The 16,935-nt window shown below is 36.6% G+C and overlaps 1 protein-coding gene and 1 long non-coding RNA gene across 6 annotated transcripts in view; one reads left to right on the top strand and one right to left on the bottom strand.

Annotated features, from left to right (window-relative positions):
* LOC147578512 (uncharacterized) overlaps nucleotides 1-16,935 on the top strand; it is a 126,127-nt gene that overhangs the window by 33,429 nt on the left and 75,763 nt on the right. For 2 of the 3 annotated variants that reach the window (XR_015255283.1, XR_015255285.1), the window contains exon 2: nucleotides 16,600-16,796. This is a non-coding gene — a long non-coding RNA (uncharacterized LOC147578512). The remainder of the gene's footprint in view (nucleotides 1-16,599; nucleotides 16,797-16,935) is intronic. The other variant, XR_015255284.1, reaches the window with a different exon arrangement.
* The window catches only part of SCN9A (sodium voltage-gated channel alpha subunit 9), a 168,188-nt gene continuing 163,545 nt past the window's right edge, over nucleotides 12,293-16,935 (bottom strand). For all 3 annotated transcript variants that reach the window (XM_086718809.1, XM_086718808.1, XM_025924769.2), the window contains one exon: nucleotides 12,293-16,842. In XM_086718809.1, the coding sequence (XP_086574935.1) occupies nucleotides 15,650-16,842 (1,193 nt within the window). In that variant the 3' untranslated portion in view covers nucleotides 12,293-15,649. The remainder of the gene's footprint in view (nucleotides 16,843-16,935) is intronic.

Here is a 16,935-nt window from a genome sequence, read left to right on the forward strand (position 1 = left end):
CTCATGTAGCCAATAATCTGGGAGAATATATTTGAACTAGGAGCTGTACTAATTTTTTAAATCTATAAACCATCTATAAGCATCATTGTCATCATACCCATTCTTAATAATTCTTCTCTATAACATTTTAAACTTTTGTAAGCATTTTCCATATTCTTAATATACTGCTCACTCTTAACCAGAAGACAAAACCAAGCAGTGAAATGTCATATTCAACTAAGAAAGTCACACAGCAAATAGCAATGACTGAGTGAGAACCAGTGGTGAGCTTCCTAACTCACAGCTGAGGCAGTCTACCACTGGATACTCAAACCTCTACTGGCACTCAAACCTCTACTGTTTAACACAAGCTTAAAACAAACTAGGAAATTGAGGGAAGGAGTACCTTTCTGATGGGTCCATTTTAGGATGGGCACTGAGAGGCGTGTAGGAGCCCGGGGTGGCTCAGTTGGTCAAGCGTGTGACTCTTGATCTTGGTTCCGGTCATGATCTCACAGTATGTGGAATCAAGCCCCGCATTGGGCTCTGCACTGACAGCTTGGATCCTGTTTGGGGTTCTCTCTCCCCTACGTCTCTCTAAATAAATAAATTAAAAAAAATACATCACGTATGTATTAAAATCCAGGGTAACTTCCATTGTTTTTCAAGCTTAGCTGCACATTGGAATCAGCTGGGAAGTTTCTAAAATCTTAGTACCCAGGCTGACCACAGACCAATCAAAGCAGACCAATCAAAGCAGAAACTTTAGATGGGACCCAGGCATTGGTTTTCAGGTTTTCAGGTGATTACAATATGCAGTTACGTTTGAGAACAGTAATCTTAACCAATGTCTTTCCAGCTGTAATGTATATTCAAATTACTTGGCCTCTGGAGCATCCCTTCTTCAAGTGTGGTCACTGGACAAAAAGCCTCAGCATCATCTGGGAAGTTATTAGAGATGCAAAGGTGGAGTCCCACCCTAGGTCTACTGAATCAGAAAATGACCGTGCAGCCCAGCATCTGCAGTGATACTGAGAATCACAGGTCTATCTTGGGACCAATCTCCTCTCTTTATCCTTGGCACACGATGATTTCATCTTCCGAAGGGATGAAACTTTTTCACTGCCTCATCAACAGTTTTATCCTGGGAGCTGACCCATTTTTGGTTTTTCATCAGATGTGCTAAAGTAGTAGATACATCCTGTTTGATATTGAGTCACTTTTCCTTTCAGTGCCTGCTCCGCTTAATGTCTAGAATGTTAATGTCTAGAGGGAAGGGGTCAAAAAGAGCTAGCAAAGAAAGTAAGAAAGAGGAGTAGAGAGAGTGTTTCAAGATTTTGCTGGTGCACTGAACTCTGATTAACATACTTTTAGGATTCTCAATCCATCTAATTCTATACTCACATATAATTGATGCTAGCAATAAAATTGACTTCATCTGCAAGACATCTAGGATATTCAGAAAATAGCTGTGATCTTAAGAAGCACCTTAACATTTAACCAAAGTCTGGTTGTATTGTTTATTGCTCTGTGTGTGTGTGTGTGTGTGTGTGTGTGGCTTTTTTGGCTACCACTCCTTGAAACAAATCAAAGATGTAGCCCCCAGAGTCAGAGAGATCTGGATTTGAACTCTGGTTTCTCCCTCATAGTGGGCACCCTTAGGCAAATTACCTAAACTTATTTCCTCATCTCTGACATAAGACTAATAAATCAGTTTTATGGGCTGCTCTAAGATAGAAGAGACAGAATATAAAGTAATTCACACTATTCTTGGCACGTGGGTGACATCGAGGGCCAGTGGTGCCCATCTTTTCCCAAGTCCAATTTCAGTGACTTCAGGTTGTTTGCTTGAAACTAGCTGTCGTGGGAGTATTTGCACCATGGAAATCGACAAAAGGTACATAGAAACACGAACTTCTTTTTCTCTAGGAGAGCCAATTAGCAAACATTTACCAGCATACTACTGATAGGTGTTCCTTTTGTGGTTGTTTATTTCCTGATGGACTGATTTAGGAGGTAATTTGCTTTTTCTCTTATGAAGCAAACAAAAATAGCCAAACATAGACCAAATATGTGATATGAATGGAAAGATTCCAGAAAACCCTTCCCTGCCATCCTTCTCCCAACATAGATCCCCAAGATTTCTCTGTTAAATTCATGGACCCATGGAAAAGGGAACACGAAACTATGAACAAACACTGATCTTTTTTGTGATTAGTGCATCAGAGCTTTTCCTTTTCAAGCCAAAGTGGCAGAGTTTAGGATCTGAAACAATCTGTTAATGAATCCTGAACATCTGTTGGATCTCAAGCCTTCTAGGGATGGAGTTAGCTAAAATAAATAAGGTCTTACCTCACACGGTTATGTTTATGAATTGAGAGGAGACAAGAAAACAAATAGATAAAATCATAATAGTCTTAGATAATAGTAAATGATGAGATGAAAATAAAACAGTTTAACGTTGGAGAGAATGACTAAGGCCAGTGGGGTTGCTTTAAGTAGGCTGATGAGGGGAGGCCTGTCCAAGCTGAGCTGAAGTCTCAGAAGACACAGCTGTGTTCTGAATCAGAGGCGCATTTCAGGTGGAGAGGGGCAAGAGCAAAGGCCCTGAGGTAGGAGTAGACTTAGTGGACTGAACAACAGAAAGAAAGTCAGTGGAACTACAGCTTGTGAGTTTTAGAAAAGCGTGGTGTGACATGGGGTTAATATAGTTAAGGGGCCAGATCACATACAGCCCTTTAGAATACTAAGAAGTCTGCCCTTCCTGCTAAAGAATTGTGAGAGGAATTGAGGAACTAGAAAGAATACCTTGATGGAAATTAGAGTTTCAAAGGATCACTGCTCTGTGGAGAGTAGGGAACAAAACGTGGATCCCAAAGAGGAGTTCAGTAGCTACTGTAAAGGTCTAGACAAGAGCTAATAGTGGTTAGGACTGGGGTCAAGGTTGTGGAGATGAAGAGAAATGGGCAGATTTGGGAAATAGTTTACAGGTTAAACCTATAGTACTTGTTGATAGATTGGGTATCTCTGTTCATCAGCTAATTTCTAGCTTGAGGTGACTTGTAAAGAGAATGGCTTGTCTAAGAAATGGAAGAAAAACCTTTAGACTTCTTGCAAGTTGGAGAAAAGAGAGCTGTTCATATTGCATCCTTGACTTCAAGCCATTCCTCCAAAGAGAAACGATTAACACGTTTACAGTACACCCCAGTTCTCAAATAGCTCTGTGTTGTTTGTAAAATGGAATTACAGTGTGGTAGGAAAATGATGTTGCAGTTGGATCACCAAATGATTACTCTGATAAAAAGAATTAAAACATTAATGATATTTACAAACTTAAGTGTCAGTCTTAATGAGTCTTCTTGAATAAATTATTATCTTCTCTACTCCCTTTTTATTTATTTTTTTTTTCAGCGTTTATTTATTTTTGGGACAGAGAGAGACAGAGCATGAACGGGGGAGGGGCAGAGAGAGAGGGAGACACAGAATCGGAAACAGGCTCCAGGCTCTGAGCCATCAGCCCAGAGCCCGACACTGGGCTCGAACTCACGGACCGCGAGATCGTGACCTGGCTGAAGTCGGACGCTTAACCGACTGCGCCACCCAGGCACCCTTCTCTACTCCCTTTTTTAAAAGAAATCTATTCCTAGGTTTGCTCTGGGAGGCTCTAAAAGTGGAGAAAAAACGTATTTTGAAAGCCCAAGTTTCATTAGAATGACCTTATGTTCTGTACTTGTCAGACAAAGTTACAGGAGATTCCAAAACAGGAAATCATTCTGTGTTCATTTAGTTAGTGTTCAGCAATTAGATGACTAGATATCCTGAAAAAAAAAATCTGATATAAAATGTCTGTTGGGCAAAATTTAATAAATATCTTTTTTAATACAAGGCAAAGCTTGCAAGAAATTAAAGGAAACTCCCCAGAACCAAAAGCAAGAGAACAGCAGGTAACAGAGCAGCAAGATGGTACTGTAGCTAAACCACCTGGAGATGGTGGCTGATCTCCTTAACACAGTCTTGTTGTTGTTGTTTCCTATTCTATTGAGGTCTAATAAATATACAGTATAGTGAAATACTTGTACTTCTATGTAAACGCCACCTGGGGTGAGATATAAAATATTTCTGTTATCCCAGAATTCTCCATTATGCCCTTTTAAGCCAATAACCCACCAAATGGTTCCACTCTTCTGACTTCTATGATCAGAAATAAGTTTTGTCTTTTGCTATGATTCATAAAGTAACTCACACAATATGTAATCTTTGGTGTCTAGCCTCTTGGTGAGATTTTCCATGATCTTGCATGTATCAGCAACTTGCCTTTTCTTGCTGTCCATAGTATATTGTTGCGTATGTATACCACCATATTTATCCTTTCTAATTTTGATAGATTTTCCCATTGTTCCTATTTGTTCCAGGCTATTATGAATATAGCATCTCTGAACAGTCATACAAATGTCTTTTGGTGGTTATAAACACTCATTTCTGTGTATATATACCTAGTATAAGACTTTTGGTCATAGAATATGTTTAGTATTGATACTGTGAAACATATTTTTAAAGTAATTATACAAATTTATGTTCTTGCTGGAAAGGTATGAGAATTCCTTTTGCTCCAATATTTGTTATTGTCAGTCTTTTTTTTTTTATGTGTAGCCATTCTGAAAGTGGTCTAGTGATATTTAATTTATTTTAATTTTCATTTTTCTAATGAACAGCTTTAAAAAAAGAATAAGACTGGGGCCCCTGGGTGGCTCGGTTGGTGGAGTGTCTGACTCTTGATCTCAGTTCTTGATCTCTGGGTGTGGAGCCTACTTTAAAAAAAAAAAAAGAAAAAGAAAAGAAAAGAAAAAGTCTGACATTCCAATGTATTGTAAGATAGCATTTTTGTTTGCCATTTTGTTATTATCTATATACCATGTCTTTTCTCTATCTCTCCCCTACTGTTTTCTTTTGTGTCAAACACATATTTTATACTGTTTTATTTTAATTTCCTTGCCATTTTTTAAAAATATTTTTTGAGTTATTCTTCTAGTGGTTGCTCTGAGGATTACAATTAATATTTTAACTTCTAACAATCCAGTTTGGGCTAATACCAATTTAATGTCAATAGTATATAAAATATTTGCTCTTAAATATCTCCTTTCCCTCCTCATTCTTTGTGCTATTATATCATATAAATTACATCCTTACACATTATACGCCCATCAACACAGATTTAAAATTATTGCAAGTGGCGCCTGGGTGTCTCAGTTGGTTAAGCATCCAACTCTTGATTTCAGCCCAGGTCACGATCTCATGGTTAGCGAGACTGAGCCCTGCATCGGGCTCTGGGCTGATGGCATGGAGTCTGCTTGGGATTTTCTCTCTCCTTCTCTCTCTGCTCCTCCCCTGCTTATGTTTGCTCTCTCTCTCAAAAATAAGTAAACATTCTTAAAAAAGTAAAATTATTGCTTTCTGTGGTTATCATTTACATCATATAGGAGAAAAAGAGGAATTACAAATAAAAATACATTTATACAGAGGCGACTGGGTGGCTCAGTCGGTTGGGCATCTGACTTCGGTTCAGGTTATGATCTCACGGTTCGTGGGTTTGAGGTCCTCATAGGGCTCTGTGCTGACAGCTCAGAGCCTGGAACCTGCTTCAGATTCTGTGTTTTCCTCTCTCTATGTCCCTCCTCTGCCTGCATTTTGTCTGTCTGTTTCTCTTGAAAATAAAAATAAACATTAAAAAGTAATTTAAAAAATACATTTATACTATCTTTTAGATTTACTGCTTTGGTTACCTTTATTGGTGCTGTTTCTTTCTTCCTGTAAATTTGAGTTACTGTCTGATGTCCTTTCATTTCAGCCTAAGCTCTGTCTTTAGTATTTCTTGTAGGACAGATGTGCTCACGACATAGTCTTTCAGTTTTTGTTTATTTGAGAATGTCTTAACCTGTCCATTTTTGAAGGTTAGTTATTCTGGATATAGAGTTCCTAGTTCAGTTTTCTTCAAGTACTTTGAATATGTCATCCTACTGCCCCTGTCTTCCATGGTTTCTAATAAGAAATCACCTGTTAATCTTAAGGTCAGATTTCCTTCCCGCTTTGTTTGTCCTTGTTGCTTTTTGTTGTGATGGTGGGGTGCTGCTTGTTTGTTTAGTGGTTTTCCTGGGCTAAATCAGTAAAGTCTGTGTTCTTTGTCTTGTGTGGACACTGAAGTCTGCTCAATTAACTTAGTGGTTAGCTAATGATTGGACAGAAATTTCTTTAGATGTCATGCATGATTACGTCTCCCAGCCTTTGCTGAGAGCCTCTATTTGCTTGTTGGGACATGCCTTTAAGACTCAGGCAGGCAGTTTACAACTTTACCTTAACTGTCATTTCCTGCTTATACAAAGCCTCAAGGTCAGCCAGAGGTGAGAACTCCATACATGTGCATAGCCCCGGCATGTTCGCAGTCCTGTATAGGCTGATGGCTTGTAGATTCCCAGAAATAAGTTGGAGTTTTAGGAAGTCCATTATGGACGTGTCATTCCCTAGCCTTTCCTTTTAAATTTTTTGGTAATCTTGTTTACCCCAACTATTATCACTGCCCTAGGCAGCTGCAATGTTAGATAATGGTGAACAACTCCAAGGAAAAGGCTATGTGCATTAGGTGAACTTTGAGTTAGGCCAAATAAAGATAGCTTTGCAGGTGCATTTTTCAGGGAATTGTCAGTTTTCTGAAAGTGGGCTTTGGGACAGCTCCAAACTTGTTCTGCTCCTTCCACTGGCTTTTAGATCGCTGGTTTTCACTGAGATTATGAGACTATTGGTTTTTGAAGCAACTATAAAGCTTGCTGTACTTACTGAGATTCAGTCATGTTTCTTGAATTAAAGCTCCTATGGTTAATTTCCAGAGTTTTGAAAAAATCGATTTTTGACAATTTTGCCAGTGTTCCTCTTCTTTTATGGAGAAGTAGATTTTCAGAAGTCCCTACTTTGATATTGCCACTGATGTCCTGAAATCTCAATTTAAAAATGGGCAGAAAATGCAAACATACACTTCAGAAAAGAGGATATTCAGTTTGAATCCTTAAGTTTTTATTTTTTTAATACCTACCCTGCTGTGTGCTGGCAAGGTGAATTTCATGAGCAGTGGGTAATGGTCATATTAATGCTTAACATAGTTCTCATTGACTCATGCCCTATGGCTTTTGCATCTAAAATTCCACCAAAAACACTTGTCCTCAAAGATTGACATTTTTAGTGTTGAGTTGTGTGACAAATCTGAAGCAGTTTGTAATGCTGATCACATTATCACATTCTCTTTCTTAATATTCTGTTGACTCCCCTTAAGACTGTTTCAAGCTTCTACCTGTGTATACTCTTCCTAGTTGACTTAGCATGCCTTTGAATTCATCCACCCCTGGGAGGCAATGACTCCTGGATATTTGTCTCTAACCCTGTTTGAACTTCATTTAACTTCAGGTCTTATATTCAATTGCCTTCAGGACTTTTACTTTGACTCATAGTACCTCAAATTCCAACACATTCAAAACTGTAACTCAGTTTTTTTGTTTGTTTGTTTATTTATTTATTTTGACAGAGTGAGTAGGGGAGGGGCAGAGATAGAGAGGGAGAGAGAGAGAGAATCCCAAGCAGTCTCTGCACTGTCAACACAGAGCCCAGTGTGGGGCTCAACCTCATGAACTATAAGATCATGACCTGAGCTGAAACCAAGAGTCAGACACTTAACCGACTGAGCCACCCAGGTGCCCCTGTTATTCAGTTTTTAATATTCAGCTCTAGGCTGCCCTATCTAGATTAAGCTCCTCTCTATCATCTATACATGTTACAATATGGAAAATAGCATAGTGCTATTATCATTGATTCTTCTAGGACACAATAGATGCTCAGTATCATATTATTGAATTTATGACTGAATCCTAGATTGAGAGGTACTTCAGACAGTGCAGAATACATTGCTGCCCGTTAAAGTTTCTACCGTGTATTTATGTACTTTAAGACGACTGTCAGTCTCTTGTAGATGAACTTGAGGCTTGGAAAATACAGTACATTGTTCAAGTTCACAGTCATGTTGTTGGTGACAGGTTTAATCTCATGATATTACATAATATACTGCTGCTGTGTATATATTTGTATATTTACATTTTTGATGATTCTTAAAGGTATAAGATGGTATTTCACTCTGAAAAACAGAGCTTAGATTTCTTTAAAGTGCTTTCAATGTCATGTCTAATTTGCTTTATTGATTTTATAAAGAGGAAGAGATTAGTTTCATTGGTTTTAGCTCCCAAGATGACAGAAGCAGGGGAGAAAAAAAAGAGCTACCTTACTCTAGGAGGAAATAACTGGACAGGAAGAAATGACAATAGAGAAAACAATGCCAAAGGCTGTCATTTTTAAGCCGCCAGAGTAATTCCTCAGGTTTGTGCAGTGTCAAGGGCATTTCTCTGTACCGGCACCGGCTTCTTTAGAGCAAGCTATTCAAGCCCTTTCTAGCTCTAGGCATAAGACTTAAGTGAAGTTTTATCTTTATTTCAAAGAAAAAAAACCTAAAATATGCTCACCTGAAAACACTCACTTCTCAACTCATTCTTCAGATTTCTGGTGTATTCTGTGGCTTATGTCACAAAGTAAAGTAGATTTCATCTCTTGTTCCCCCTGGCTCCCTCCCAGATCGCTTTCTGTCCATAACCCAGCTCTAAGTGGTATTCTGGCTGAAGTTTGTAGGAGGCAGACCCATTTGTCTTTAAAATAAATGGACAATATGTGACTCTTTGGAGATAAACAGAACTTTTTTTGTTTGTTTGTTTGCAAGTACCAGGGCCAAATTAGGTAACTCTAAACAAGTTATCAATCTTTGTTCTGAATTGAGGGTCTAAATAAGATGGTTAGGGTAAGATGAGTATATAAAAGGAAGTAAATAAGACAGGAAAACAAAGCATGAGTGAAATCTTTTCCCACTTCTGTTTTTTTCCCAATCCTCTCTTATTAAACTGATTCAATAGAGGGCATCAGCTAGAACCAATATATCAAAATGCACCGAGTTGTTCAAGGAGATTACAAGAGAATTCAATCTTTCTTATTTTCTTAAAGGCAGGCGGAATGAGAGTTTGATATTTAGAAGTTTCATAGTTGTGAGCCTCACCGATGTTTTTAAAGAAAAAAATATTTTCTGTGGAGTTTTGATACCTATTTTTCATCCGTAACATTTTATTTTAAAGGTAGTTCTTAATTTTCAATGTTGAGAAGAACATCAAGGATAATACTATAGCTTCAAACAGAAGCGTACATTTTTATTTTAACTATAAATTTGAGTCTTTGTCTCATTAAATCTTTGGCATAAATGCCAAAGCAAAGTGATTACTTTGAATATTAAAAAAAAATTCTTTTATAGGAGTGAAAAGTAAAATACCTATTAGGAATCAAAATTTAGCTCCTGAGTGACTTTCTCTGGCAAAACAGCTTATAAATCATTGGAATGAATGAACAAAGTATTTTTGGAGTTACAAAAATCTGCAGAAAAGGCAGAAAAGAAAAGACACAACTTCAAGTCACTATTTAAATTTTTTAAAATTATTTTATTTATTTAGAGATCGAGCAGGGGGAGGGGCAGAGAGAGAATTCCAAGCAGGCCCTGCACTTTCAGCCTGGAGCCCAATGCAGGGCATGAACTCACCAACTGTGAAATCATGACCTGAGCTGAAACCAAGAGCCGGTCGCTTAACCAACTGAGCCACCCAGGTGCCCCTCAACTCACTATTTTTAAGTTGTGACCAAAAATTATGAAGCTTTGAGAGTGAAACATCCTGATATTATCTAACTATCATAAAATAAAATAGTATATAACATAGACTATAGAACATGTAATAAAACATAATCTAATACATATACATTCATGATTAATAATGTATGATAAAACCAATATAATATTACTCTGATATTTATGATCATTCATGGGTCATCAGTTTTGCCTTAAGAGGGAAGGACATCATTTTGTCCCTTAAGAGGGAAGGGCTTTGTTAATGTCTGCAGATTGAAGGGGAATGACAGATTGAAGGTGCTCAGTAGATATTGAATAATGAGTAACAAACTCATATATGATGTTTAGTTCTTTTTGACCATTAACTAAATTTTGTTTAGTTTGACTTTCTAGAGATAAATTAAGAATCAGAAAAGTTTTGAATTCATGGATTTGTTGCCTGAGGCTGAGACAGAAGTGAAGGTGTCTGCAGCTCTAAAACTCTGCAGAAGGGTTCAAAGTAGAAAGGATTTGTGAGAGCTTTTGGGAAGGCTGGAAAACTCTGCTTACCTGTATTCAATTTTAACAGGGGTCTTTTTCACACCTCATCTTTGAACTGCTTGTTTCCGCCCTCAATAACATTAAAAAAAGTTTTCTTTGGTACTGCTCATTTCAACTGTGCTAGGGGTCTAATGTCGTCAAAATCAATTTTATTAAAATTCCCAAATGGTTATGGAACCTCAGTGTGTTCTGACTGCGTTGAAATATTCCCACTGGAACCATCTGCATATTTGTACAATGTGTAGCCTTTTCAAATTGGCTTCTCTCACTTAGTAATATGGTTTGTCTTTGCTTGTCATTATTCTCATTGGCTCATAAAGACATTCCAAGCTGTTCCTAGTGGAAATTAAGTAAATAGAAGATGTTTGTCCCCTATGAAATAAAACAAGAAATAGGACATACCAACAAATATTACATCGGGAACAGTTCGATTAGGTTTTTATAATTGTTAACAAGGCTTAAGTCTTTTCCAAATACTTTTGTCCATTGTTTTATCTATTCCTTTGTTGCATTTCAATTGTTTCTGAAAAATATTTTAAATGAGAAGCTGAAATACATGACAAGGACAATACACATACCTCCTAATCTCTTACAATTGACTTTTTTCTTAGCTCAGTTGTTAATGCGCATATCTTATTACACTACTCAGAATAACAGGGAGTAAAGTGAAGTATGTCTGCTCTACTGCTTGTTTAGAGCTATCAATTATTCATGTTTCTCTTCCTGTGTGCATCAAATGGTATTGCGGCACAGGTCTCTGCTCTAGCCAGCATGCAATTCTTCCCTCCCTTGAGATGACCATGTACTCCGCAGCTAATTTTGCTTGGATTATGGTGTAGTGTTATCTATAGTAAGGAAGAAGTTCAGTCTTTTGTTGTAGGAACTTCATGTGATTGCCACTCATAAGATGCATAATGGTGCTGTTCAGGGATCATAATTTTATTTTGCAGTGATTATCACAACTGCCAGTACAGAAGTCCCTAGGAATGTTTTATATGCCATTATAATAGCATACAAGGTTGAAATAATGGCCTAGCATGGCAGCGATTATTATTACTGTGTCTTACTTAAAGACCAAAAGCAGGACTGGATGCTCACAGCTAAAACAAAATACAGGTTTGGCTTGACTATGTAGTTAACTCTGGGAACTACCTCCTCCAAATTTTTTCTTGGAATAAGCTAAACCTTTGTAAATATACACGTTTCTTCATGTTCACATGTTACTTGAATTCACAAATCTCCACTTTGAAATATTGTTGTGTACATGTCACATCACTAAATGTTCTTTACATATCGATAAGATATGTGAGACTCTTTTGGGTACTCTATTTGTACAAAGTCATAAAATAGAGAAAATATTGTCATGAAGAATGCATTCTGTTCCTATATGATAGGTTGCCTGGGTTCTCTCATGTTTAGTGGCAAACTCGTTGCCACACTAACTACTACTACTAATGTAAATTATTGATTCTGTATTGTCAGGCATTGTTCTAATTGCTTCATGTGGATTTCCTCCTTCTATCCTGTGACTGTATAGTGAAGTAGTACAATTATCCTCATTTTATAGATGAGAAAGCTGAGGCACATACAGATTAAATAATGTATTTAGGAAATTCAGAGAGTCATGGCTTAATTGGGATCCAAATACAGTTCTGGATCTGGAACCCAAGCCCTTAGCCATTATATATGTTATACTATCTTTCAATTACACAATTACACTATTCTATTCCGTGAAAAAGATGCATACAGTCACTGTGTAACTAAATGTTGGCATATTTTCATTTCTTGTCTAAAATTTTTTCTTCTGCACAAACTCTGTTGTGGATTTCAATGAATTCCTTTGGAACTCTATATTCTTTATCCCCATATTTCTTATCCTGGAAGACTTTGTATGGAGGACATTGGAAACTGTCCATCTTTCCATTTAAAAAAAAAAGCTATCAGCTTCAACTTATTTAGGGATGCACTAAACTTGTTTTCCTAAAGGTTATTCTCACATAAACAGAAAATACATGCACACATGACTCTGTCTTGTTAACGATTTTTATTTTTACATTCTATTACAATGTGTAAGTCTTGGGTATAACTGCAATATAATGTATGACAAAATCAAACATTTTGAGCATTCACAGATGTATGAAATTGTGAAAGAATTCTATGTAAACAGCATTATTATACTCATGGCTATTCATTTATTTTTATGAAGCAATTCTTGATTATTTCCCTCAAGAATATTACATCATAACCACAGGTGTTTTAAAAAAATGTCTCTATACATAGGTCCTAAACCCAGGCCACTTCCTTGGCCCCTTCTAATTTAGCTGGCCCTCTTTTCATTACTTACAGTGACATTTCTCCAAAATTGCTATTTAAAACTGCTTTATTTACATGTGCATTTTATCTTAAATCGTTTTAATAAAGCTATCAAAAATCTATAAAATCATGCCGAACATTTTAGGTTGAGGTTTTCAACAATCAGCATCTAGAAACAGCCCACAAATCACTTATATCTTTTGCAAAAGATATGACAGTCAAAAAGGCAAAATGAGATTCTCCCATTGTAATTTCTCCAAATTGTACGTATGAATTTGTGTTCAAATCTTTATTTCCATTTGTGTTTGCTTTCATTTAGTTCTAATTTAAATTTTAGAGTGTAACTACCATTCTATATCATTAGGTAAAGTGAATTTAGTGATTATGTGATTTAAATATTAGTATGACAGTGCCTTCTGGACGTTGGTATCTCATTATCAGTACCAAACAGTACCTTACATGAAAAGCAAAGTCTAATTTTACTTTAAGCTTACACAGTACTAAATAAGCTCTTAATCCCAAATATTGTTTTTAATTGATAAAAAGTCACAACTAGACATTCCTGGGAAAACGTATATATACAAAACCTAACTATGTTATATTAAAAAAAATTATTGTTCAGCATGAAATTGGTTCAGCATGAAATAGGAGAAAAGAGGAAATTTGTAAATTGTTTTTGAAATGCTAAGAAGAAACTGTTGAGGAACCAGTTGCCAATATTTTTTACTTTACATAAAAATAAGGCAATGTAAAAACATTAATAGTAAATCACACAAAAACCTATCTACCATATATCTTTTCATAATATATAAATATGCAAAATGCAGTTATATTTATATGGGCTTAAAATAATGAAGGTAGACTGAATTTAAATCTAAGATGATATTAATTTCTTAATTTAATGTATTAAAAACCTTACAAATGTAATAGATTTTGTATGGTTCCCTAATTGTCAAAACCTATTTTCAACAGGCTTAACAGATATGCAATGCAATGCTCTACATAGTCCAGGAAAACACTGCATGGTATCTTTCACATTAAATAAAAAAGAGGCTCAAGTAACCTAAGATGAATGATTGAATGTAGGTGTAGAATCTTTGGCCCTAGATTTAATTTCATATGTACCTTAGGACAAATGTCTAGAAGTGATTATCTCCCTCATGGATGTTGTAAAATACATCACAATTTTAAAAGATTCAAGATACAAAGTTCTATGGAAATGTCTCTGTTTTTGTCTGTTTTTCTTAGTCTCTCCTCCTTTCTATCATTCTCTACCCATACTCTTCATCTCTATAGGCATGTTTAAATCTCCTTTATTTTTAATTAGCCAGAGCAACAAAAAATATGTTGTATTTATTATAGAAATATAATTTATGTCCCTTTTTAATTTAGAAAAGCAAATGAATGATATGTACATTTGCTTTGAAAACTCCTACAAAATCTTCTAAATAAAATTACTTCCTACTTATGTAATTCAATTTTTGCCTATGCATAAGTAACTTGATAGAAGAAATATTTCGTATTCCTGAAATAAACTCATGAAAAAATGCATCATGGTCATTTCTTTTTAAGCCACTACCAACAAGGACTTTTTAAAGCTAGGCTTAAAATCCCTGGTAGGAGGACAACAGCTAAAGCAAAATGAATATGTGCTTGGTAAACTATAAGCTCAGGGTACTTTATTGATTGATGTAAAATATACCTCATAGTCATAGAATTTTAAGGTGAAGGTGACATTGTCCTCATTTTACAGGTGAAAGAAAAAGGTCCAAAAGGATTAATAGCACAAATTAGGAAAGTAGGTTAGTGGTAAGAAAGCAAGTTGGCAAGAATCCCCACTGAATGATCTTTCACTCATACTAAACACAAGTCTGTGTTGAAAGTATGTAAACCAATTTGACAATAAATTTCATAAAAAAAAAAAGAAATCCTGCCATATATTATGACTTGGAAGTCTGCCATACACACATTAGGATGGAAAACAGGTGATGCAGTAAATACTTTGCCCAAGTCATTATCTTCTCAGACATGTACCACAGTATCAAATAGGTTTCTGTACATCAGGAATCACTTCACGGAAGCAAAGTATCAACGTTGCTTTGTGCGAAAGAATGACTTGACAATACTGCATGAGAAAAAGCAGAAAACTGTGACCAAACAGATGAAGAGTTGGGTCATCACTGGTGTTTTTAGGCAGCACAGTCCGGTGTTAGTTTGTATAAATAATAGAGAATAACGTTTTCTTCACTTCCTCCTTTTCTTCAGTATCTTCACTTTTTTCTTCTTTTGAGGAATGCGATATGTACTTAAAATAATTTTTCATGTTGTATGGTTATTGTATGAACAAAGAAGGATATTTTAAAAGGTGGGCTATGAAGCACAATACTCTACAGGTAAGTCTTATCCTGGTTGGTCTATGAGTCAAGATGAATGAAAAGTATTCCTTGAAATGAATCGCCTACATATGTTTATAATCTCATGGCATTGTATAGGCACATGAAAATTGGTTCTGTTGCGATATAGAATAAATTTAAGCACCTCAAAATATAGAATGACTTCTGTACATGAAGAAGAGTCTTGCTCCCTAATATAACAAGATATATTAAGTAAATGTTTGTTATTAATGTCCATTCCTTGTATCAGGGTATTTCATTGCAAAGCCAAGGTAAAATACTTTTATAGATATCCAAATGATAGATGCATGTGTGCGGTTGTATTTGCATGGGAAACACGAATATTTACCATTCTGTGAAAAGATGACAAGGCAGATGTGAACATTTTCCACATGGTCTTCTGATTTATTAAAAGCAAATAAAATTAAATCACCTTTGTTTGCTGTAGTCAATAACCCCTATAGAATATTCTTACAATTCTTACAGAATCATCTACCAGTGCAAACACAGCCATCTGCTAATGCTGCCCACCTATTTTAGGGAATCTGAGCTAGTCACGGCAATGACTTTGAGACTATTTTGATGAAAAGTTTTGGCATAGACGTCCTTAAAAGAGTCTTATTAACACAAATTTATCACCTTCACAGGCTGTAAACAATATATCAAAAACGAAGCTCTATTTTTTGCTTTCTTTGCCATCTTTCCCTTTGTCTTCTTTTTCTGTTTTGTCTTTTTCATATTTCTCTTTGTCTGGCTTTGTTACACTATCATATGAAGGTGGAGAGACAGTGGATGGGGTTGCATCTGTTTTTTCTGGACTTGAGTTCTCATTAACGTTATCAAAAACCTTATCTTCTTTATTGGGCAAATCATCATCTCGGTTTCCATCTTTTATGTATATACTTGATATATTTTTGACATTTTGCCGTAAGCGGTAACGTCTGTAAGCACGCTGAATGACAGTAGCAGACACATCCTCTTGTTTTCGTTTTAGTGTAGTTGTTATGGGTTCATAGGACACTTTGGAAGGATTTGCTGACATGAACCTTTCTTCCATCTGTGAACGTAGAGAGTCCATCTCTCCGCTTTCACCCAGAACACGCTTTGTAAAAGCAAATAAGATGTCAAGACAATGGATCCGGTCCCCACTGACCATGGGCAGGTCCATGGCAATGAGCTGAACTTTGTTTGGTTTTGCTATGAGGAGAGGAGGATCTAGGGCAGCTGCAAAATCAGAGAGTTTGCTATACTCTATGAACTGGGTGGCATCAGGATCAAACTTCTCCCAAACCTCATAGAACATCTCAAAGTCATCCTCACTCAGGGGCTCAGTACTTTCCTCAGTAGCGACACTGAAGTTCTCCAGGATGACAGCGATGTACATGTTCACCACAACTAGAAATGATATGATGATGTAACTGACGAAATAGAATATCCCAACAGATGGGCTACCACAGTCTCCTTCAACTGAACTTCCAGGATGAACTTTTTTGGGGTCACAATCAGGGGGTGCACTGTTGAGAATAGGCGCTAGCAATCCATCCCAGCCAGCAGAGGTGGTGATTTGGAACAGGCAGATCATGCTGTTGCCAAAGGTCTCAAAGTTGAACATGTCATTAATTCCAGCTTCCTTTTTAACATAAGCAAAGTTGGACATTCCAAAGATGGCGTAGATGAACATGACCAGGAAGAGCAGGAGGCCGATGTTAAACAAGGCGGGAAGGGACATCATCAGAGCAAAGAGCAGCGTGCGGATCCCCTTCGCCCCTTTGATCAGACGCAAGATTCGACCAATCCTGGCGAGACGGATCACTCGGAACAGGGTAGGGGACACGAAGTATTTTTCTATCAGCTCAGCCAGAAACATACCTGGTGAGGAGGGAGGGGATAGAAATAGTTAAATTTCCATGCTACAGAAAATCATGACTTTAAGTATTTTTATCTGCCATCTTATCTCTTACG

Source organism: Puma concolor, chromosome C1 (genome assembly GCF_028749965.1).
Source record: "Puma concolor isolate L17-30 chromosome C1, mPumCon1.1.hap2, whole genome shotgun sequence".
NCBI classification, from domain to species: domain Eukaryota; kingdom Metazoa; phylum Chordata; class Mammalia; order Carnivora; family Felidae; genus Puma; species Puma concolor.